Source organism: Mastomys coucha, unplaced genomic scaffold (assembly GCF_008632895.1).
Source record: "Mastomys coucha isolate ucsf_1 unplaced genomic scaffold, UCSF_Mcou_1 pScaffold14, whole genome shotgun sequence".
Lineage (NCBI taxonomy): Eukaryota > Metazoa > Chordata > Mammalia > Rodentia > Muridae > Mastomys > Mastomys coucha.
In genome coordinates this window covers 92,952,907-92,976,640 of record NW_022196896.1, presented here as the reverse complement: position 1 = coordinate 92,976,640, position 23,734 = coordinate 92,952,907, and the positions used below count along the sequence as shown (strand labels likewise).

At 36.6% G+C, this 23,734-nt stretch overlaps 1 protein-coding gene across 6 annotated transcripts in view; it reads left to right on the top strand.

Annotated features, from left to right (window-relative positions):
* The window catches only part of Kansl1l (KAT8 regulatory NSL complex subunit 1 like), a 101,548-nt gene that overhangs the window by 10,125 nt on the left and 67,689 nt on the right, over nt 1-23,734 (top strand). For 5 of the 6 annotated variants that reach the window (XM_031367808.1, XM_031367806.1, XM_031367805.1 and 2 more), the window contains exon 2: nt 6,406-7,528. In XM_031367808.1, coding sequence (XP_031223668.1) covers nt 6,435-7,528 — 1,094 coding nt within the window. In that variant the 5' untranslated portion in view covers nt 6,406-6,434. Of the gene's footprint in view, nt 1-5,602; nt 5,676-6,405; nt 7,529-23,734 lie in introns of those variants that run through there. The other variant, XM_031367804.1, reaches the window with a different exon arrangement.

The window sequence follows — 23,734 nt, the reverse complement described above, 5'->3', positions numbered from 1 at the left end:
TTCCGAAGGTCCTAAGTTCAAATCCCAGCAACTACATGGTGGCTTACAACCATCCAGAATGAGATCTGATGCCCTCTTCTGGTGTGTCTGAAGATAGCTATAGTGTGCTTAGATATAACAATAAATAAATCTTTAAAAAAAAAGACTACTATTTTAAATATTTAGTTGGCTGGGTTTGGTCTCACATGCTTTTAATCCTAGAACTTAGAAGGCAGAAAGGCAGGCATTTCTTTGTAAATTTGAGGCTAGTTTGGCCTACTTACAGAGTTCCTGGCTACATAGTGAGACTGTATCTTAAAACTTAGCATTGGGAAAGTTCAATTACTTTTTTCTTATGAATATTTTGGTGTCACATCTTAAAAAAAAACCTTCAAAATGCTACAAAAATTTTCTTCTTCTTTTCCCTCCTAGATGTTTTTAAGAGTCTTAGCTTTTATATGTAGGCCCATCATTCATGTTGATGTATCTGACCATTTTCATACATGGTATGAGGTATGTGTTGAGATTCATTTTTCCGCTAAAGTGAATTGCGAGCTTCCCCCGATAGTGTATGTGTGTAGTGGTATATCTCTGATCTGTTTTCTTTGCAATTTTCTGAATGCTTATCCTTAGCTGGTACAGCATTGTCCTTAACCAAATGTCAGTACACAGTGTGAGTCCTTCAAGTTTGTTCTTTTTCAGAATTATTTTTGGCTATTTTAGTTCTTTTGACTGTAAATCATTTTAGTAAGCTTGTCAGTGTCAATAGAAATTCTTCTAAAATTTGGTTGAAATTACGTTTAATTTCACAAGTCATTCTGAGGAGAGTAAGACCATACCAATGTTGAGTAGGCTCTCCCATGAGTGCAGTGTATTTATGGAAGTCATCTGGATCTTCTTTGTGTTTTATAGTTCTCAGTGTATGGATCATACAAATTTGGTCAAATTTGTTTTGTTGTGACTAGAAGTGGAACCCAGGGCCCTGTGTATACACACGTTTACCATGGAGCTGTGCCAATGCTGTTATGTACCTTTGGAGGCATTATTAGAATTGTTCTTTGGGGAGGTGTATTAGAGTTCGCTAGATGAACAGAACCAATAGACTGAAGCAACTTATCAAAGTGACTTACAGGTTGTACTCTAGTTATTTGAACAACTGTCTCCCATTGGAAAGACTAAGAATTCAGTAGTTGTTCAATTCCTAAGGTTGGAAGTCTCAGCTGGTGTTCTGGCTGTGCTGGAGTCAGGACGAAGTAGGTTCTAATACCAGGAAAAGGATGACACAGCAACAGCAGAAGAGATGAAATTTCCAGCCAGAAAGAGAGCAAAGCAAGCAGAAAGCCAAAACTGCTCCCATGTCCTTATATGTAGACTGCAACCAGAGCATGGTCCGGAGTTAGGGTGGGTCTTCTCACCTCAAATGATCTAATCAAGAAAATCCTTCCCAGGTGTCTTCATCTCAGGTTTTAATTGACTCCAGATGTAGTTAAAGTGACAACCAAGATTAGCCATCCTAGAAACATTGGAGTTATTACTGTTTTCAGATTTTCTTTGTCTGGTCTGGCTTTTCACATCTGTGATTATGAAGTACACATGGTATTTTGACTGTGTCTGTAACCTGACTTGTTAGAAGGAATGTTCTGGAACTTTTTTTTGTAGATTCCTTGGGATTTTTCTATGTAGAAATAGTGATGTGTTAATGGAGAGGTTTATTTTCTAAGCTGTTTGCCCCTTTCTTCTTGCCATAATGTACTTAGTAGCTCTTCTAGCAGGATACTAGAAATGGATGGTGAGAATATTTCGTTTCATTCCCAGTCTTAGGGCAAGAGAATTCTTTATGCACTATCAAGATATAAACTATAGACTTTCATGATTTTTGCTGGGTTAAGGAATTTCTTTCCTTTGTCCTAAATGTCAGGAGTTTTTTTTTTTTTTTTTCCCTTATAAGTGGCTTTTATATTCTATGAAATGCTTTTACTATATGAGATTCTGTTTTGTTTTGTTTTTTTTTTTTTTTTGGGTGTATGTGTGTGCTTTTGTTTTTTGTTTTTGTTTTTGTTTTTTTTAACTTTGATATGGGCGATTCCAGTGATTGGTTAAAAAAATGTTGAGTTCATAAAATATGTCATACTTGATTGGGTCACATTATCCCATTTGTATAGTGCTGTACTTGTGCAGGCATTAAAATAGTAATTAAATAGATATTTTTATTAGTTGTAATTCCATGAATCCTGAAACATATTTCAAGATGTGTTTCAGCAGTATTTTGATGACTGCAGTTGTTGTAGTGTGTGTGTGTAATCCCTGGGTTTAGGCTGCAGAGACAGGATGATCAGTTAGAGAGACGGGCTTGTCAGGCAGGCAAGGCTCTACTACATAGACATGAACCGCTGGTTCATGAACTCATGTAACAAATACAGAACAAGTACATTGGACAAGCAAATATTCTAGTGTGAGAGTTTAGCACATAGACTAAAACTTGCCTTTAGGGGATAGAGTGATGGCCTAGTGGTTAATAGTGTTCACTGATCTTCCAGAGGACCCAGGTTCAATTCCCAGCGTCTACATAGTAGATGACAGGATCAAACACCCTCTTCTGGCTTCCACAGGCACTCCACACACGGTACACAGATGTACATGCAGGCAAAGCACCCATAGACATAACATAAAATAAATTAAAAAAAACAAAAACTTGCCCTAAACTGTCTTCCTTCTCAGAGTCTAAGAGTGTCTGAGAATGCTAGTGCTATGTGGAGAACAGTAAGGCAGTCACAGAGAAGGACCAGAGGTGTTTTAAATACATTGATCCGAGCTTTAATGGTGACCTTAGCTCATAAGGTGAATGAAGAGTTAGTCATCTAAGCGAAGCTGTTTTCATACTTACAAAATAACAGTATTGTCACTTGTTGGTTAACATGAAGCCCAATGTTCCTGGAGTGTATTAATCCATGGAGAAAAGTGTGGAAGATGAGACAGGCAGAGACCTGATAATGTAGAACTCTGTAGGCCATGAAAATGGTAATTTTAGATTTTATTGTAAATATAGAACTGACTGCTCATTTAGTCAGCAGATATTTTTAGAGTGTCTGCCTGGACACATTGTTTTTTTTCATATAATCGTTAGAAAAGTAGCAGGCTAAGCATTACTAGAGCTTGTAAGAGATAATTATAATATACTTTACATAAATATGCAAGTAAGCAAAAGTGGTATTTTAGAATTATTTTCAATTGGAAAATATACAATTATATATGATGCATGTATATAAAATTTAAATGAAATGAATCACATGTTATACATTACAGAGACTTCTGCTTAGGTTTTTGTTTTTGTTTTTTTCAAATAAGGATACCTTTGGAAATAGTGCACAAAAGAACCTCATGGAAATTTTAAATAGGGGTTGTGTTATAGCTAGAAGACTATAATCTAAAAGTCTTCATGGCAAATGCAGTTATAAGATGCAGTTCTGTTATAATCTCAAATATTAGAAAAATGACTTAAAAAGGTAGTTATCTGTTCATGGGTAACAAAAGCTCTCTGGCTATCTAAAACCTTATTTTCCAGCTTCTTTGACTTGGCTCTCTCAAAGTCTCTCATGAGCTCTAATCAGGTTAGCAGGTGCTGCGGTGCTCTCCAGGGTTGTCTGGGGAAGACCCTACTTCCCAGATTACTCACAAGTGACCTGTGGGCATCATCTCTCTGCCATATGGTCATTCCAGCTCATGGACTAGCAGTTAGCTTCTTTACTACAGGGAAAGACAGTAAGATGGAAGATTCAGTCTCGCCATTATCTTAATCTCAGAACTCAAAGTCTATTATTTCTGCTGGATTTAGTCACCTTGAGTAGACCACTCAGTCATACTCAAGAGGAAAGATTATGCAGATATGAATAGCAGTAGATGATTATTTGGACATTTTGGAAGTAGTGTAGTAAAACAGAGCTGTCAGGTTGTCTATACATTTTCATTTTCTACCATACATGGTCCTTAGCCATTTTAATCTTTGCATTTATTTCCTTCTATTTTTATTCTATTTCTTAAGTGTCCTTACTCTAATTAGTTGTAGTTCTCTCTCGGCTTCACCCAGGACTCTCTGCCTCATGATATTTTACTTTATGGTCTCTGCTGCAAGCCACTTTGATTATATCCATAACATCTTGTTTAAATGTTTGTGAGTAGTGTAAGCGATAGAAATGTTATTGTGGGTCTTTCTTGATTACTACATAGTAAGGTATATGACAATTACTTGATCAAATTTTTATTTAAATCCTGGGAAGTTTGGATATTTTGTTCTAATGATTTTTTTTAAATCTTAGACACACACACACAAAGATAGATGTGTGTGTGTGTGTGTGTGTGTGTGTGTGTAACATGTGAGGGCACTGTCGGAGCTCAAAAGAAAGGCTTCAGATCCCCTGGAGCTGGAGTTATAGGCAGCTGTGAGTTGCCCAGTGTGTGTGGGTGCTGGGAACAGAAAACAGTTCCTCTTTCGAGCAAGTGTGCTTAACCTCTGAGCCATCTCTCCATCACTTTTCATATGCTCTGTAATTATTTTTCTATTTCCATTAAAAGCAGAGTGAATTTCAAACAAAAATCTTATTTTAATTTTTCCTTTAATATTTAGGATGAGCATGAGTCTATTACACTAGAAATCATTGCTTAGTTATACAGAATTTGGGGTAATTCATATTCAAGGCAAACTATAACATATTTTACATTGAGAGATTATAAAATGTGTGTCTACACACACAATGTGTATATACAAACAGCTGTATTTTATCACCTAGTTAACCATTAACATTTGTTCATTTTGCATTTGCTCCTTTTTTCCCAAGTCATAAAATTGACAATGAAAATGAAAATCCTCTTAAACCATTAGTCTTCCTTCTCTTTCATGGAACTTGATACAACTACTGTTAGGGGTATGGTAGGTAGGTATTTTTCTAGTTCACTTTTTATTAAGTATAAGCATGGACATATACATATGATATGCTTTTATGTTTGTGTTATAGTTATATGTTTGTATTAGATTTATGAATCTAATGTGTGTGTGTGTGCATACCTACACTGTTCCTTTTTCTCCTTATCATTAGTCTTAAAGTCTTTCCATATTGACACTTTTTTAACTTCAATAAATTATTCTATTTTCAATAGTGTGTGAATCATTTCAGTGTTTTATTGTTCTCTCCTCTTTGGTTTTGTTTTATATCTGGGTTGTTTTGGATTAATGGTTTGCTATTAGAACTATTGCTCATATAGCTGTGACAAGTATATTTTCTACTTTATATACAAATTGCTCAACAAGTTTGTGGCCTCAGTAGATGTGAGAAATTTTGCTTGCTTATTTCCTACTCATAAGTGATATTTCAGACTTGAATCATTCTTGTCGGTTTCATGTATGGAAATGATAGACATTCCTAACTACTATACGTACAGTTACAGCTAGCATGTGGGTGTACATAATGTTAGAATGTCCCATGTGTGTTGAAAAAGTTATGGACTGTAATAGTTCCAGTGTATTATCATTAAAAACCTAAAATAGTTAATTCTGTAAAGGCTTTGCTAAGTGTGCTGTTGAAAAGACTTAGTGGTACTAGACTGCCTTTTTCTGTATTGTCAGGACATGGGGCTTCATTTTTTCTTTTGAAGTTTGAATTCATCTTTACTGGTCATCTGACATGGTTTTCACGATTTACTAGGTATGAGGAATATATTCTAAATGATAATTAATAAACATATATTTGAGAATGGAAAACATTTTTAGGAAAAACTATACCTGAGATTAGGCAATTTCTCATTTCTCACAACTATGAACTCATGTTTTACATTCACGTAGGTGTACTTAAATTATAGAGCATATTTTACCTGTAGTTATTACTGTTCAAGTTGAGAAAAATTCCAGATGGAACTCCATTTTAGAAAATGCTATTGTTTCATAAAGAAATATTCTTGCAATTGTAAGATTGAGTCATATTTTTTAAGTTTGATTAAGAGATTCAAAGTTGTTTTTCTCTTGACTGTCACTAAACACTGTCAATGATGTGATTGTGAGATGTACTCGCACCCATACACATTGTTATTAAACCCTTCCTTACTGTGACTGTGTGCAAGTGCATTTTTTCCTTTGGTGCTGCTGTAGATAAAACCCAGGATCTCACATGTGCTATACAAGTGCTATGCCACTGAGTACTCTCTGGTCTAGTAATGTGCAACTTTAATTGGAATTGTGAATATTAGGCTCACCATCAGAGTGGAGAATAAGAGCTTATTACTGAGATAATGTGGGAAGTTGAGAGATAAAGGAAATCTTTGGTGCCTTGTTCATTTTAATCAGAAGCATCAAACATAAAAGTTGCCCTTAGCAAAAGTGTAAGCATCAAGCTTTTGGTTCTTAGACGTTTGATCATGTATTTTTTTATGTAATTTTAGGCTTCCAGTAATTATCTCCAGGATTCGCCATGACCCCAGCTCTGAAGGAGGCAACAACAAAGGGTATCTGCTTTTCATCTTTGCCAAATACCATGGAATCTGACAAGATGCTGTGCGTGGAAAGCCCGAGAACTGTAGATGAGAAGCTTAAGGGAGGAGACACTTTCTCTCAGATGCTGGGATTTCCGACTCCTGAACCTACTCTAAATACTAATTTTGTAAATTTAAAACATTTTGCCTCCCCTCAGGCTTCAAAACATTTTCAGACAGTTCTTTTAATGAGTTCTAATTCAACACTAAATAAGTATAATGAGAATTATAACCAAAAGAAAGTAATGGAGTCCAAGTGCTGTAAGCTGAAAAACGTACTGTGTAATAATGGCAGCAGCATTCAGCTCAGTAAGATCTGCCGTTCTCATTCTGAGGATGAGTTCATCAAAAAGGAACTCTCAGATACCACAAGCCAGTGCATGAAAGATATACAAATCGTTTTGGATTCAAATCTCACCAAAGATGCTAATGTAGATAAAATACATCTGCAAAACTGTAAATGGTACCAAAAGAACACACTTTTGGATAAATTCACTGAGACAAAGATTAAAAAGGGTCTATTGCAATGTACTCAAAAGAAAGTTGGACCTAGCCACTCAGGTGTGCCTACTAGTTCCTCAGCGGCTGAAAAGGAGGAGGAAGTGAATGCTCGCTTACTTCACTGCGTGAGTAAACAGAAAATTTTACTCAGCCAGGCTAGAAGAACTCAGAAACACTTGCAGATGCTCCTGGCCAAGCATGTTGTTAAGCACTATGGTCAACAGATGAAATTTTCAATGAAACATCAGCTGCCCACAATGAAGATCTTTCATGAACCCACAACAATTTTAAATAATAGTTTACTTGAACACACTGAAATTAAGCCAGAAGTCAACATATTGGCTTCAGAAAATAAGTTTTGGGATGATACAAACAATGGCTTTTCTCAATGTACAGCTGCAGAAATCCAAAGATTTGCACTGTCCGCTACAGGGCTGTTGTCTCATGTTGAAGAGGGTCTGGATTCTGATGCCACCGATAGCAGCTCAGATGACGAGTTGGATGAATATACCATTAGAAAAAATGTGACAGTGTAAGTGTAAAATGCTAGATCTTTTCCTATTCTGCATAGAGTAGCAACTATATTGGTTTCAAGATACGTCATAAGAAAGTAGGTTTTCTAAAATCTTACTGCCATGATCTTTAACTTATAAAACACTGGTGAATTTTAAAAATGTTTTATTTCTTCTTTTCCATACAATATATTTTGAACAGTTTTCTTCCCTCAACATCTTCCCAGAGCTTCCTCCACTCCTAATCACCAATTTCATATTCTTTCTTTCTCTCAAAAAATAAAACAGAAGAAACAACAAAAACCTGAAAAAAAAAAAACGACAAAAATTTATCAAACAACCCAAAAAGCATTGGCACACACACACACACAAAATGTCAACACCATGGAGTCCCTTTCATGTTGGCCAACTACTTCTGTGAATGAAACCTTCCCTGGGAGTGTGGTTGATAGACCCAGTAACACTCCTTTGGAGAAAACTGCTTTTGTGCTTCCCAGAAACTATCTATCAATTGCAGATAGGTCCTTGGTTAGGGTGGGACTTTGTATCTTGTCCTTAGTGCTGGGACTTTGGTTGAATCAGTGGAGTCTTGTGTGTACTGTTACAGTCTCTGTGAGTTGTGTCTGTAAGAAGAAGCTGTTTTCTTTAGAATCATTCACCAGAATATCTCTGCCTCTGCTTCCACATAGATCTCAGAGCCTTAAGGGGAGGGCTCTGACAAAGATAGCCCACTTCAGGCTGAGTGCTCGAAAGTCTCTCCCTGTTTGCACATTGTGCATCTCTTTATTGGTTGCCATTGACTGCAAGAAGCAGCTTTTCTATGGGGGTTGAGTGATGATCTGTTCTATGGGTATAGCAGGTCATGAGGAATCATTTTATTGCTATGTTCCTTTAACAAAATAATAGGTTTTCACCTAGAACTGTCACCCTAGTCTCAGGTTATTGGGCACCTTAGCAGTGTCATGTTTAGGTTCCATGTTACGCCACCACTGCACCAGTATGTCTTTCAGGTTTGTTGTATGTAGCAAGGTTTGTAGCCAGATGAGACTGAGCATAACTTTTCTCCTCCAGTAGCATACAGAGTACCTTCTAGCACCATGAATCAGTAAGTGGGGTGAAGCCTCTCATTGTACCCCAGCTTCATTTCTGCAAGCTTTATGATATAAGTAAGTTGTGTCTTCAGCAATAATGCCTTACCATTAATGGAGAGTTACTATTAGCTTTGGCAACAGCCTGTAATGCTTTATTGAGGAGGAGGTCTACCTATGGGGTTCCTTTGGCCAATAATTTAAAAGATATAACCCATTCCTAGCACTGGAGGTTTTATTTGGTGGTATGCCTAGGTGGGGTATTCTCTGCCATTATAGATTTGACTCTGTTTAAATTCCTTTCGTATTTGTATATTAGGAAGCCCCTACAATGTTTCTATGTGGCTTTGCAAAAGGCCTTCAGTGTTGTCTCTATATTCTCAACTTTACCGTGCCTTTCCTCCTTCCTCTCAATTTGTTCCTCCTATTTTGGTTCCCTTTTATCCCTTTATATAACACTGGGTTCTATTTGGTTCTTAGTTTGAAGATTCCTCTTCCCTAGTTCCTCACTAGCTACTTAACCTCAGTGGTTATTCATATTAAAACACAAAAGCTAACATCCAGATATAAGAGAAAACATGGGATCTTTTTGGCCTAGATTACCTTAGTCAAGATGGTGGTTGTTAGCTGCATCAATTTGTCTGAAAATTTCATGATTTTTTTCTTAAAAACTGAATAGTATTGTATTGTGTAAATGCACCACATTTTTATTACCCATTCATCACTTGCTGGACATCTAAGCTATTTCCAGTTTCTGCTATAATGAATAGAAAAGAAATGAACATGGATGAGCAAGTTCCCAAGAGTGGTATAGCTAGATCTTTTAAAAGATCTATTGCTAGCTTCCAGAGGAACCCCTGCCACTTTGATTTTCATAGTGGCTGCAGCAATTTGCACCTCTATCACAGATTAAATGTTCCCTCTTCCCTGTATTCTTGCCTGCACAGGCTGCCATTTGTTATGTTGATCATGGCCATTCTGATTGGGGTAAGAGGAAATCTCAAAGCAGTTTTAATTTGTATTTCCTTGAAGGCTAAGGATGTTGAACATTTTTAAAAAGTGTTTTTTTTTAAGTGTTTAAGTGTTTTAAAAAGGCGGTGATGGTGCATGCCTTTAATCCCAGCACTTGGGAGGCAGAGGCAGGTGGATTTCTGAGTTCGAGGCCAGCGTGGTCTACAGAGTGAGTTCCAGGACAGCCAGAGCTACACAAAGAAACCCTGTCTCGAAAAACCAAAAAAAAAAAAAAAAAAAAAAAAAAAAAAAAAAAAAAAAAAAAAGTGTTTTTCAGTCATTTGCGTTTCCTCTTGTGAGAACTCTCTGTTCTTTGCCCCAGTTTTTAATGGGGTTCTTTTTCTTTTTGTTTTTAAACCATCCCACTGGGGTTATTTTTCTAATGTTCATTTTTCTGTTCTTTATATATTATTGAAACTAATATTTAGCAGATTGTAATTAATTAAAGATTCGTTCCCCCTTCTGCAGGCTGCTACTTTCTTGAATGATGGTGTCCTTTGCTTGGTACTAAAGCCTTTTAGCTTCATGAGGTCCCATGGCTGTTCTTAAGGCCTGTGCTACTGGCAGCCTATTCAGAAAATCTGTGCTAACTGGTTGGAGACTATTCCCCACTTCCTCTTCTGTCAGGTCTCTCTTCTGTTAGATTTTGGGTATCTGGTCTTACTTAGAGGTCCTAGATCCAGTTAGAGTTGGTTTCTTGCAGGGTAATAAGACAGCGTGATCCATTTTTATTCTTCTAAATGCAGCTATCTAGTTTAACCAACACCATTTCTTGAACCTGTTGTCTTTTCTTCAGTGTATATTTTTGTTTTTTTTTTGTTTTGTTTTTTGTTTTTTTTTTTGTCAAAAATCAGGTGTTTGTATGTATGTGGAGTTTATGTCTGGCTTTTCAGTTCTGTTCTGTTCATCTGTGTGTGTGTGTGTGTCTAAGTTTTCTAAGTCTCCCTATGCAGCAGTGTCTGGCCTAAAGCTCCCTATGTAGACCAGGCTGCCTTCCAATTCACAGAGATCTACTTTCCTCTGCCTCTTGAGTGCTGGCATTAAAGGTGTGCATTACCTACTTAGCTCAATGTATCTATTTTATGACAGTCCTATAATGTTCTTTTTGCAATAGCTCTATAAAAAGACTTGAAATCTGAGATAATCATACCTTAAAATGTTTTATTTCTTAAGTTTTATGTGTGAGTCAGATATGCCAAGTGTCAGCTTCAGGATCTTCTGTAAGTACTTCTATTTACAAGGTGTGTTTTATTCTGTTTTGTAAGATGGCATAGTACATGGATCTATGACACTTTCTTGTGTTCTTCAGACTATCTAGGATTAATTATACTTAAAACGTAAATGCTATGCAAATAATTGTTACACTACATTATATCATGAATAACAAGGAACAAACCTCTACATGTTCCATATGGAAGCAATTTCAGAGATGATAGAAATTTTCTGTACATTTGGTATATAATAGGTATCATATAGCTATTGAGGTCTCAGATATAATTTGTGATGAGTTGAATCTGCAGATGTTATGGTATCTATGGATATGGAATACTGTACAGACTATTTAAAGGAAAGTTACTTTATAATTTGTGGAAAATTTATACATAGGAATAGTAATACTAATTAGGCATAAATAAACTTTTTTTTTCTATTCTTGAATGCAATTAAAGCTTGAACCCTTATGAAATTACATGGGCCATCCTCACTGACTTTGTGAATTTGTGAGGACATGTAAAGTGTTATGCTCTTTGAGAGGAGGTAAAGATGGCTCTTAGATAGCCCAGGCCTGACTTAAACTCATTTTGTAGCCAAAGATGGTCTTGAACTCTCTATCCTCTTGCTTGTGCGTCCTAACTTCTGGGATTATAAGTATGCCTTTGACCCGCTAGGCATTACCATGTTATAATGCATAATCTCTATTCAACCTGGAACTATAACAAAGTAAATAGAAAACATATATTATTTCATCTGCAGTACCCAATGATCTGCTAAGAAGAACTGAGTTTTCAATTTAAATTGACTTAAACTTAAACAGTCATATGGAACATAGCTTGAAATTTCTTGGGGGTCTAGTAATGTTCGTTAGTTGATACACTTGCCTAAATAGAACTGTAACATTTTGGTTAGAAATAGTGTGCCATTTTTCCAAATTCCCTAAAATGGATCATTATTGTAGAATTAGAAACAAAGGTTGTTTTTATTACTTAATATAGAACTAGTACGTTTGTTTTTATGATAAGGAAAATATGAAGCAAAGTAAGCATTCTTGTCTCTTAGTGTTATGATGTCACTATAACTGAAATTTGCTTGGATGTGGGAACTAGGGCAGTCACTATGCACAATTTATCTTTCAGGCTGCAATTTTGCTAGTTAATTTAGTTCTGTCAATAACCATGAGAGGTAGTTGTTGCTATCCTACTTCGCTTAAACCATCACTCCAATACATGGCCGTGCTCATGTCTCCAGTGTGTGGCTCCTTTGTAGATGCCATGCTTCACACATCCTGCCACCATTCCTGAAAGGGCATCTGTGCACCAGATCCAGTTCTAAGCGAGGGCTCAACCAGGACTTTCAGGTAGAAGAGAGACTATAAAGACCCTGTCAGTCACAACAGCCATTGCTACTTCAGGGACACCCAACCTGAGAGTCTTTGCTGGTCTGGCCTCAGGTAACATATCTGAACGTCTCTGCTCTGCTCCGACTGAAGCAGTGTGGCTGCACTTCACCCTGCTTGCAGGCAGTGTTGCCCCCACAGATGCTGATTCCTAAAGAGGAGAAGAACACATCCACTGAATCTGCTATGCAAAACAAGAAGCATGAGAACAATCCTAGAAATAGTATATATATACCATCAAAGAGTGAGGCACAATAGTTTTCCAGTAACTGACCTCAACAAATAAGAAGTTCTATGGATTAAGTGCCTGGAAAAGAATTGTTTTAGGGAAGCTTAGCAAACTATGAGAGAGTATGGACAATAAAATCAGGAGAGTGATACTTAAGTACAGGAGAGAGACTGAAATAAAAACTGAACAGTTTTGAACTGAGAAATACGGTAAAAGAAATGAAAAGTGCAACAGAGGGCGTCAGGCAATGTACTCACACAGGAGAGCTCTTGAAATGAAAGGTGACTTGAAAAAAATCCAATTAGAGAAGAAACTTTAAAGAAGAAAGCCTAGAAAACTTAACGGGTTTTCCCAGTGGTGCTAGTCTGAAGTCAGTAATTACAGAAAAGATGGAGAAAGTTTTTAAGTAAATCATGACTGAAAACTAATTGTATCTTAGAAAGTGTATATCAAGTACAGGAGAATCCAAAGTTTCCAACTGTAAAAGCAGTAGAGCAGGACAAGCTCAGAAACTCCCAGCAGGCTGGTGAAATGGTTTTGCAGGGGAGAACCTCAGTGATTCCTGTTGTCTTCATGAGAGGAGAGCTGACTCCAGCAGTTAGCATTCTGACTACCGCACTTGTCTTGTGGCATGTGAACACCCACACATGATACATACTAAATGAATGAAAAGCAGTTAATTAATAAAAATCACTGGCAGGGTCTTGAGTGTGGCAAAAGATCTGCATATAGAAGAGAATGGCTGTCATCCGAGTCCAAACAGCTTTTCAAGGTCAGAGAAGTATGAAATGACAGTGTTCAAAGAAAACTAAACCTGTAGCCAAGAATACTTTACCCCAGCAAAGTTACCCTTCAGAAATGAAGGTAGAATAACAAACTGAGAGGTTTACCACAGGTAGACCATATATATATAATCACAAATGGAATTTTCAAGCTGAAAGAAAGTTAATAACCGAACATGAAAATAAAGTTGATGGTAAAAGTAAGTAGTCAAGTCAGAAAACTGATTTACTTGAATGCTCTGTAGTAGTGATGTAGAAATAACTTAAGTCTTTACTGTGAAGGTTAAAAGACAACTAGAGGTGATAGGAATATGAGTTTATAGTGGTTACTGAATGTAAAAGCGTAATAGAGCAAGTCATGAAATGGGAGAGGGGTAAAAGCATAGAGTTTTTGTATGCAATTTGAGGTTATTTCTATGGGTTAGATAGAATTTGAGTGTGTTCCTAGAGTAGCAGTGCTGAGAGAATAGGGGAGCTTCGAGAGGGCTCTTACGAGGAGGTCATTGTGATGGTGCCCTCAGGTGGTTCTTAGCAGGTTGCTGTAAAATGGTAAGAGTACCCCTCCATTTGTTTCTCTGGCTTTGAATCTCACTAAATGATACCTGAGTCATCACTTCCATAATGATGCCATTTGGCATAATATTGCCAGGAATTCTTCACCAGAAGTCAAGCAGAAAGGGTTCACTGACTGGGTTGTCAGTCTCCGACTTTCATCAAAACCATCAGCTAAGCAGACCTGTTTACTTTACAGGGTACCAAGTGTCAGCTACTTCACTATAGGATATTTACTGCCAGTTTAAAGTAGACTCATAGCTGAATTGTTTTCATGTCTCAAAGTTACCACATATTTATTATACCAATACATAATACCATATGTTAACTGCAGAAAGGATTAAGGAATCAAAGCATAACAGAAAATCACTAGATCTTGAAGGAACAAACAGACTACATTTTAAAAATAGTAATAATAAAAGTGGCACTAAGAAATCTGTACCTATTAATGGTTAATTCAGTATCTTGCATGAAAAGATAAAATTCTTAAGAATTGCTGAGTGAATTGGGGAAAAACAAAGGCCCAACCAGATGCTCTCCAGTAGGGTATTTCAGCTTTAACAGGAGACATAAAGTACAGGGAATTAAAAACAGATATTCCATACATATAGAAACAAGAGAACAGGAGTTAGTTACACTAATAGCAGGAAAAAACAGATAAGTGAAACAGTGTAAAAAAAAAGTAGGTTGTTATAATTGGTAAATAGTTTATCAAGAGATAAAAGATTATAAATACACATATACCCAACATTGTGGTACTTTAGAAGGAGAAAAAATGAGACAGGAGCTCCCTATGTAGCCCAAGCTAGTGTGGAACTTAGTGTATAGCTGGCATCAAATTCAGTATCCTCCTGCATTTATCTCCTAAGTGCTGGGCTTGCTGGTGTGCACTCCCATACGTGTCCTTATGAAGCACATCTGAATATATTTGATAAAACATACTAAGTAACAGTAGGTTTTAATAAGTCACCTTCAACAACAGGCAAACATCCAATAGGCTCTCTAAAACCAACACTGGACTTGGGCTACCCTTTGGATCAAATGGACCTAACATATAGGACACTTATCCAGTAGCTGTAGAATACAGATTCATTTGAGGTGCTCATGTAACATTCGTTAGAACACATTATAACTAGGACACGAGATAAGTCTTAAGACTAAAATTGCATCTGTAGGGCCAGTGAGATGGCTTCACTGTGTAAGAGTGCTTGCCATACAAGCCTCACAACCTGGGATCAGTCTCTGGAAGTCACAGTGAAGGACAGAACAGATTCCTGCCTTCTGCACATTGTCTTGGGTCTCCACTTCTTCATATGGCATGCATATGCCCAAAGTCACACTTTTATAGCACAAGAGACAAACCTGCATCAGGAAACTTTTATATTTAAAAATGAAATGAAACTAAAAATGAGTAAAAAGTTTGGGAAAATTAACAAATAGAAACTAAAGTGTTTCCCAGAAAGGCCAATGAATCAATAAATAAAGAGAAAGTGTAAAATATCTCAAGAGAAGTTAAAGTGGAAAGCAACATATCAACATAATGTAGCAAAAGCTGTTATTAATAAGGAAGTGTATAGAAAAACCTACATAGGGAGAAGAACTGTGTGAAATAGTGCTAAGAGTAAGGAGCATAGGAAAGAATGAAGCCCTAAGTGCAAAGAAAGATTGGCATAGAAAAGAATTCAGTCAAGAACAAGAAAGCAACTGAAAATATCAGTGGAACCAAATTTTTTGCAAAGCTAAACAAAATCAACAAATCTTCAATTAGACTAAGAATAATAGACTTATCAGGACTAAGACAATAGAGATGGTCAAATATAAATGAATAGTGTTCTATTAGGAATATCTGTGCTCTAACAAAGTTGATAACCTAGAAAAATACATATTATATACACACAATACCAAGATAATAAATTAAAAGTTGAATCTGCCAATGTTGAGCAAGGAGATGGCAACAATATCTGTTATCAAAAAGCAAGAACCTACCAGGGGGTGGTGGAGCACACCTTTAATCTGAGCACTTGAAGGCCAGCCTATTCTATAGAGTGAGTTCCAGGACAGCCACAGCTGCACAGAGAAACACTGTCTTGAAAATACCACAGCACACACATACATACATACACACAAAAGGCAAGGATCTGTGACTGGTGATAACCTCATTGTTGGATTTTATGAAACATTCAGAGAACTAATAATCCTCATCCTTACCTAAAAATTGGATAGTACAGACTGTTTCCTCAAGCCAGAAAGGAAGACTGGAAGAATCAAAATAGGGCAGTATCCATAGTGAGTATAAATTCAAAGTCTTCAGCAAAAATAATTCAGTTAAAGGCTTTAATTCAATTAAAATAATCATGAACCATTATCTAGTGGAACTCATTCTTTGGGTGAAAATATGAATTAACATGCAAATCAATGATTATATCACATAAACTGTACAAGAGCTTATATGATCAGCTCAAAAATGGAAAGAATCCAACAGCCTTTCTTTATTAAAATTACCAACAAAGTTAGTATAAAAGGAATGTATCTTACAAAATTCTTAGGTAATCTCTTAGTAATAGCAAACTTGAAAGCCTTCCTTTTAAGATAAGGAATGAGACAAGGATACTTATTGTTCAGACTAGTTCAAGCAAACAGACCAGGAAATTATGAATCATAGAAACATGATTTGTAGTTCTGGAAGGTAGGGAGCTTTTAGGTTGAAGTTGCAGATTCAGTTCTTGGAAATGTCTTCATACTTGACATTATCTTCTAATGTCTAGTTTCTCACATGGTACTGGGAGTGCACAAATCCACAGGCTCTTTTGTAAGGACATCAAGCCTAAGTTGGAAAAGAACTTGTCACTTTCCTGTGAATACCTGTTAAAGGTCACAACATTGCTACTAGGCTTCAAGGAAATCCGAGTAGACATGGACATTCAATCTGCTTCCTCCCAGGCAATTCTGGAATTCTTAGCCAAACTAGGGGAAAGGATACACAAATGGAAAAGGAAGATGTTAAATAGGCTGGCTAAAAATGTTATAATCTTAAGGGAGAAGCAGGTATCCTGAAAATTGAACTATGAAATCAGTACACTTGCTAGATACAAAATCAATGTATAGAAACCAGGACTATTTCTATATACCAATCCTAAACTGAAAGTGTAATCAAGAATAAAAATTCTTTTTATAGTAGCAAACATAATTTAAACATGAAATAATTTGTTTAGATGAAAACAAATAATTTACGATTGACTTGATAAAGAGTGGAAGACATATATACTAGAAGCTATAAAACATCTATGAAAATGTCAGAGAGGACACAAATAAGTGGAAATACTCTATGTTAATTATAGGCATTGTGCTAGATGTCTGTAATCCTATTCAGTTCTCTCAGGAGATCAAGGTGGGAGGTATTGAGGTAAGTATCTATTTGATTTCAAAATATATTGAAGTTGTCTCAACAATTTGGTGCTAGCAATATAAATAAATATAACTAAGGGAAGGACTCATGGCAGAATTAGAACAATTTATTTGTGTTCAGTTCATCCTGGAGAAAAATGTCAAGAGTATACACATGGAAAGGGACAATCTCTTAAATGCTGGTGAGATTGCACATCTACATGCAGAAGATTGAATTGAATCCTTATACCAGTCCATATTCCCACATTAGTTCAAGATGGATTAAAGACCTAAACATAAAGTTGTAAAACTCATGGGAGAAAGTGGAGAGAAAAAGGTTGGATCTGGCCTTAAAACAGTCAACAAATGCAAAAATAGGCAAATGGGATTGCATTGAATTGAAAACTGATGCCCAACAAAAGAAACAATGTGAGCAAACAGCCAATAGAATGGAAATTCCTAATCATACATTTAATAAGTTAATGATCAAAGGACATACTCAAGCCAGACAAACAGTAACAAGAAAACAATTAAAAATCGTCAAATGACCTGACTAGACTTTTCTCCAAAGAAGACATACAAATGTCCAACAGGTACTTCAAAATGAAAAAAAAAATGCAACTCAACATTACTAATCATCAGAAGATACCAACTAAAACTACAATGAAATAATGTCTTACATGTGTGAGTATGATTATGTAATGATTACATATGTGATTAAGGTTTACAAGTGCTGGAGAGAACACAGAGGAAAGGAAGCCTTCTCATACTGTTGATAATATAAATTAGTACAGCCTTTAGAGGAAAAGAAATTTCTTAAGCTAAAAAACAGAACTATCTTCCATACTCCAGCAGTTTTATTTTGGCTTCTGTTTGTTTTTGCTGCTGCTGCTGTGGTTTTAATAGTCTTTTACCCTCTTTCCAGAGCCATTGCAGTGTTTGGAAGAACGACGAAGTCTACATATGTGGTGGCTTAGCAAAAGATAGGTTTCCTCTGAGTTGTTTTAAATTTGAAGCTCAGAACTTGTTGAAATTTTAACTCCACTGTCCGTTCAACTAGACCATTAGGTAGGGTTCAGTCTATATGATTGTCTGCTTTTTGAACAAAAGAAATATGTATGCATGGATGTATATGCACAAGATATTTATTGAATTATATTTTCCTTTGCCAGTATGCTTCAGTAGGCTTTAAAAATTCATGCTTTTGTTTCTCTATGTCCATAGTTGTCAATGTTCTATGTCACACAAGAATTGTACAAGGACAGTTAAGAGTATTTAACACAGAGTAAAAGCGTGGTAGTGACACTGTACATGAGTATATACCCCATTTTTCTCTCTTTCTTTGAAATGAGAGGACTTGAGAGTGCGAGAAGGAGGGTAGAGCTAAATTTTCTGGTTAATGCATGAATTCTTTTAAAGTCATGCTAGAAGCTTTGTTTAGATGGTTTACATACTGAGTTCTGCCAGGGTTCTAGTCAAATGTAAATAATATCTTACCTCATGCCACTCTTTGTTATATGAAACCCTTTAATACCTTCAGTCCTTAATTTTGCTTGTCATTATGCCAGCATTTCTAAGCTTCACCTTTCTTACTTTTATATTTTATATTATTTTTTGTGGTTATTGGGGCAGAATCTCGCCATGTAGCCTTGGCCACACTATCCTGCCTACAAATCGTTAAGTGTTAGGACTGGGTCATGAGCCAGCATGTCTGGCTGACAGTAAACACTTTAATTAAGAACCTGTTAACTCCTCCTAATGGCAGGAAGTATCTTTGAAGGAGAGCTTCATTGAGATAGACTGAGCTGTCATAGCAGGGGGACCTCCACGTATCCCAGATGAAGGACCTTCTCATCTTCTCATTTAACAGTTAACAGTTAGGCATGCTATGGCCTGTTAGCTCTGTTGTCTCCCTGCACTGACTCACTAGCACTCCCTGCATTTCCACACCCAGCTATTTTTAAGGAGCCACTCAAATTAGATTTAAAGGCAGGCTCCAGCAGATGCACAGATTATTTTGGCTCTTAGAGTCAGACTTTGAAACTTAGACTTACTAGAATTTTAGACTGGGAAATGAAGTTTCAGCTGTTCTGCTCAGGGCTCAGAGCTGAGTTATCTTATTATAATGCCAGCATTCTGGATATTGAGGCAGGAGGATTATAAACCTGAGGGTAATCTGGGCTATAAAGCGATTCTGATATGATGCTAGCCTATATAGTATGGCTCTCTTTCAAAAACCACAGAGAAGAAATAAAAAGGACTAGACACTGGGAGAGGGGCTGCAGATATACAGTCTATTTGGTTATCTTTAGCATTCCATATACCCATATATGCCTTTCTCTTATATAAAATATACCAATTTCTCAAAGATGACAAGCTAGAATTGTACAGTGAAGTAGAGTATTCCTCTGTTGTGTTAAGATGTGGTTCATCAATGTGATGAGCTACAAGTTAGCAAACATACTTTGACTTTCTGTTTCTTATATGATGCTGAAAGGACAAGAAAGCTACAATAAAATTGACAGGAGAGTTTCTGGGTAAAGGGCCAGTGGGTTAAAGTACTTGCTATGTAAGCACGGGGGTCTGAGTTCTGATGCCCAGCTCATGAGTAAAAAGCTGGATGTAGCTGTGTATACCTGTAATACCAATCCTGGGGTATGGAGAGGGAGATCCCGGGGTAGCTGGGCACTGAGTGTATTTAATGGGTGAACTCCAGTTCACACAGTAAGAAGCCCTGTCTCCAAAAATAAGGACAGCACTTTAAGAAGACAGCTGATATCTACCTCTGGCTTCCACAGGTTTGTCCAACATCATACACAAAAGTACCCTAATTGGATAAAAGAAAAATGTGGATATGCACAATAGTTCCTGGTCTTTACAACACCAAAACCTGCTGTAGCAGTAGAGTAAGGTCTTAGAGGAACCCCAGTTTTGCTTTGCAAAGTAACAGTCTTTTCCTTTGTTTTCTATAGATTCTCACTTTGCTGTCTGGGAATGTATTCTCATATCTTTTATGATTATATGCCTTCATAGTAAACCATTATCGGATGTTGCACTCTTTTCTTAACCCTGGACCCTAGGTTTATTTTCTGTTAGTCTTGTGGCAGCTTTTGCTAACAGAGTTTCACTTTTTTCCCCATCGTATGAGGTACATATGAAAATAAACAAAGCCAAATTTCTCCTTTGCTGGTAATTAAGTTTTGTTAATTTCTATTTCTTCACCATCAGTTTAATGTGTTGTCTTAGTGTCATGTTTACTATATACTTGACTTGAACTAAGCTTTAAAGAAGGATGAAGTTGATGCAATTAAATAAGCAAGTATTTAATAGCCCACTAAAACACAATTATTTTCTAGAGGACCACATTCAACAATCTTCTATTCATATGTTTGTGTGTTTGTATGGCCAGTTACTAGATAGATGTATATGTATGTACACATACACAGAAGAATAAGTAGCAATAGACAACGGACCTTGAAGTGACAGAGATGATGCAAATAAAATATGTTTTGAACATACTTTTTTTTTTAAGCTGCAGATACAATCTTTTATTTATTTTTCTTTTTTATTAAATTAATTTATTTTTTACACTCCATATTCCATTCCCTGCCCATCCTCCCCTGGTCCACCCCTCAACTGCTCCACATCCCACACCTCCTCCCCAACTCCCTATCTCCATATTGATGCCCCTACTCCTCATCCCACCTGACCTCTAAACTCTCTGGGGCCTCCAGTCTTTTGAGGGTTAGGTGCATCATCTCTGAATGAACATAGACTTCGAAGTCCTCTACTTTATGTGTGTTGCGGGACTCTTATCAGCTGGTGTACGCTGTCTTTTTGGTGGTCCAGTGTATGAGAGATCTCGGGCGTCCAGATTAATTGAGACTGCTGGTCCTCATACAGGATCGCCCTTCTCCTCAGCTTCTTTCAGCCTTTCCTAATTCAACAACAGGGATCAGCTGCTTCTGTTCATTGGGTGGGTGCAAATATCTGCATCTGACTCATTGAGCTGCTTGTTGGGTCTTTCAGAGATCAGTCATGATAGGTCCCTTTTGGTGAGCACTCCATAGCCTCACTAATAGTGTCAGGCCTTGGGAGCTCTCCTCGAGCTGGATCCCACTTTGGACCTGTTGCTGGACCTTCTTTTCCTTAGGCTCCTCTCCATTTCCATCTCTGTAATTCTTTCAGACAGGAGCAATTATGGGTTAGAGATATATAACTGTGGCATGGCAACCCCATCCCTCACTTGATGCCCTGTCTTCCTGCTGGAGCTGGGCTCTATAAGTTCCTTCTCCTTACTGTCGGGCATTTCATCTAAGGTCCCTCCCTTTGATTCCTGAGAGTCTCTTACTTCCTAGGTCTCTGCATTCTGGAGGATCCCCCAACCTCCTATTTCCTGAGGTTACCTGTTTCCATTCTTTCTGCTGGCCCTCTGGGCTTCAATCCTTTTCCCTCACCTAATATAGGAGAGGAAAATCTGATCTGTTTTGAACATACTTAATGAAGTCATAAATCATGAGAAATTGAAGATTATAACACTGAACTCTCAGTATCCAAAATAGTAACATTTTTCATCTTAGCAAGAGAATGGCTATTTAGAGTACACTAAATACAACATTGCTATCTTTCATTAGAAGGTATGATTTCAGAAATCAATGGAATGATAGAAAAAATGTTGGAAAAAACATCAAAATAATGAGTTATCTATTCAATGCAGTGATTTTTAACAAAGGTGAATGGCATTTTCAAGTAAGTAAAAACTGAGAAATGTCAGTATGAATGTGCTTAAAACATTTCTTTTGCACCCAGGATTATGAATGTTCTTTCTTCAAAAATAAAAACTGTAATCTGTAGGCATGGACAATGACAATAAGCTATTATGTATTGTTGACTAAAAAAAACTGATAATTAGGCAGATTATCTTAAACATCAGGGAGCCTTTTCTTCAACTGACTTCTCAGAAGTTGTGCTCTGCCTTGAGCTTCATGTCACAGTTCAGTTCTTAGGGCAAAGTCCTATTCCAGGCGTTAGACTATGCCTTTTGCCTCCTACCTATTACATCCCTTTTACCCATTTCATCCATTGTGTCCATTCCTTCTTTAGGAAATTCTGTCTACAGCATCTGCTATAGTTAACAGAGGAGCTGCCTCAGCAGGATTTAGTAAAGCAGTTCTCTCAACCTTTGTTAGAACAGTGATTGCATTTTCTACTATGTTCACAAATCTCCAAGCATAACATCATAACTGACTTCTAAGCAATGTCACAGAATTTTCTCAAATCTCAAAGATCCTTCAATACCTGTGTTCTTAGCAATAGTAATTATAGGAATTTCAAGTGTTCTTTTAATTTCTACCAATGTCTAGATCTTTACTAGGATACTTTAAGGAGTCCAAACAGAGCTCTCTTGAAGGCCCAGTCAGGGCCACCTTCTACAGCTGCTCTTGTAGGAATGTATCTGTAATTTGTCATTCACTTCAACATCATTTGTCCTCCAAGCATTGGCACAGCTACTCCATCAGCTAGTTTAGCTGGTCATTCATTTAGCTTTTCTTTTTTTTTTTTTTTTAACTTTTATTGCATTATGATGAGAAAAGTTACATGATTTCAATTTATCTGAATTTGTTAACATTTAAAAACATATTTTAATTAAATAGAATTGAATCACATTTTTGTTTCCTTTTTGTGCCACCGCTCCTCCCAGAGACCCCCCCTTTCAATACCTACAATATCTTTTTTGTCATAGTCCTTAAAATTTATAAAATATTATAAAAATAAAAATAAGTATTATAAAAGTTGTTTGACATAAAACAACAATCGATTTAACAGTCTTATGTAGATGCTCGTCTACAGCAATACTGAAAATACATTTTTCTCAATATAAATTTTAAATAACTCCAAACATATTAACTGTATACTTCAAAATAAAACATCACTACTAGTATTTTCTTAAATGAAAATAAATATATATATAAAGTCTTCTTGTTTGTTTTGTATTTAGTAGAGTTTAAAATCTTGGCTCTTACTGTGGTACAACCCCAAAAAAAGAACAATTTTTAGACATTGGATTTCATTGTAATAAGGCTGTACTTCAATGACCCTCACATCACTAAAGGATTTTACCTCCATCGTAGCTAAGCTGAGAGTTTATAGTTCTGCTACACCAAGAAATGAATTGTAGGCTTGATTTTTGGATACAGACTTCCTGCTATGGTCAAAGCTATTTGACTTGAGTGAGTGACTTTATTCTCAGCCCACAGAGAACAGGTTACATTCATTTAAGAAATGGTGTGTGTATTAAGATGGTCTATCCATAAAGTCATTCACCAACTGTTTCAATGAACAATGGTTCTGCTTGGAAGGTGGCACAGACATTAGGTGAGTGTAAGAATCTGGTTCATTAGCTGTGATAATTTGGAAAATCATTCATCATGGAGAAAGAGTAACTTATAAAGTCCTCTTCTTCAAACTTGATAACAAGAGTTACAAGCGTCAAGCAAAACGTTCAGTCTCACTCTTTGTTGTTCTCTTACAAGCAACCTCCCTAGTTAATCGTCTATGTTTCTTTTGGG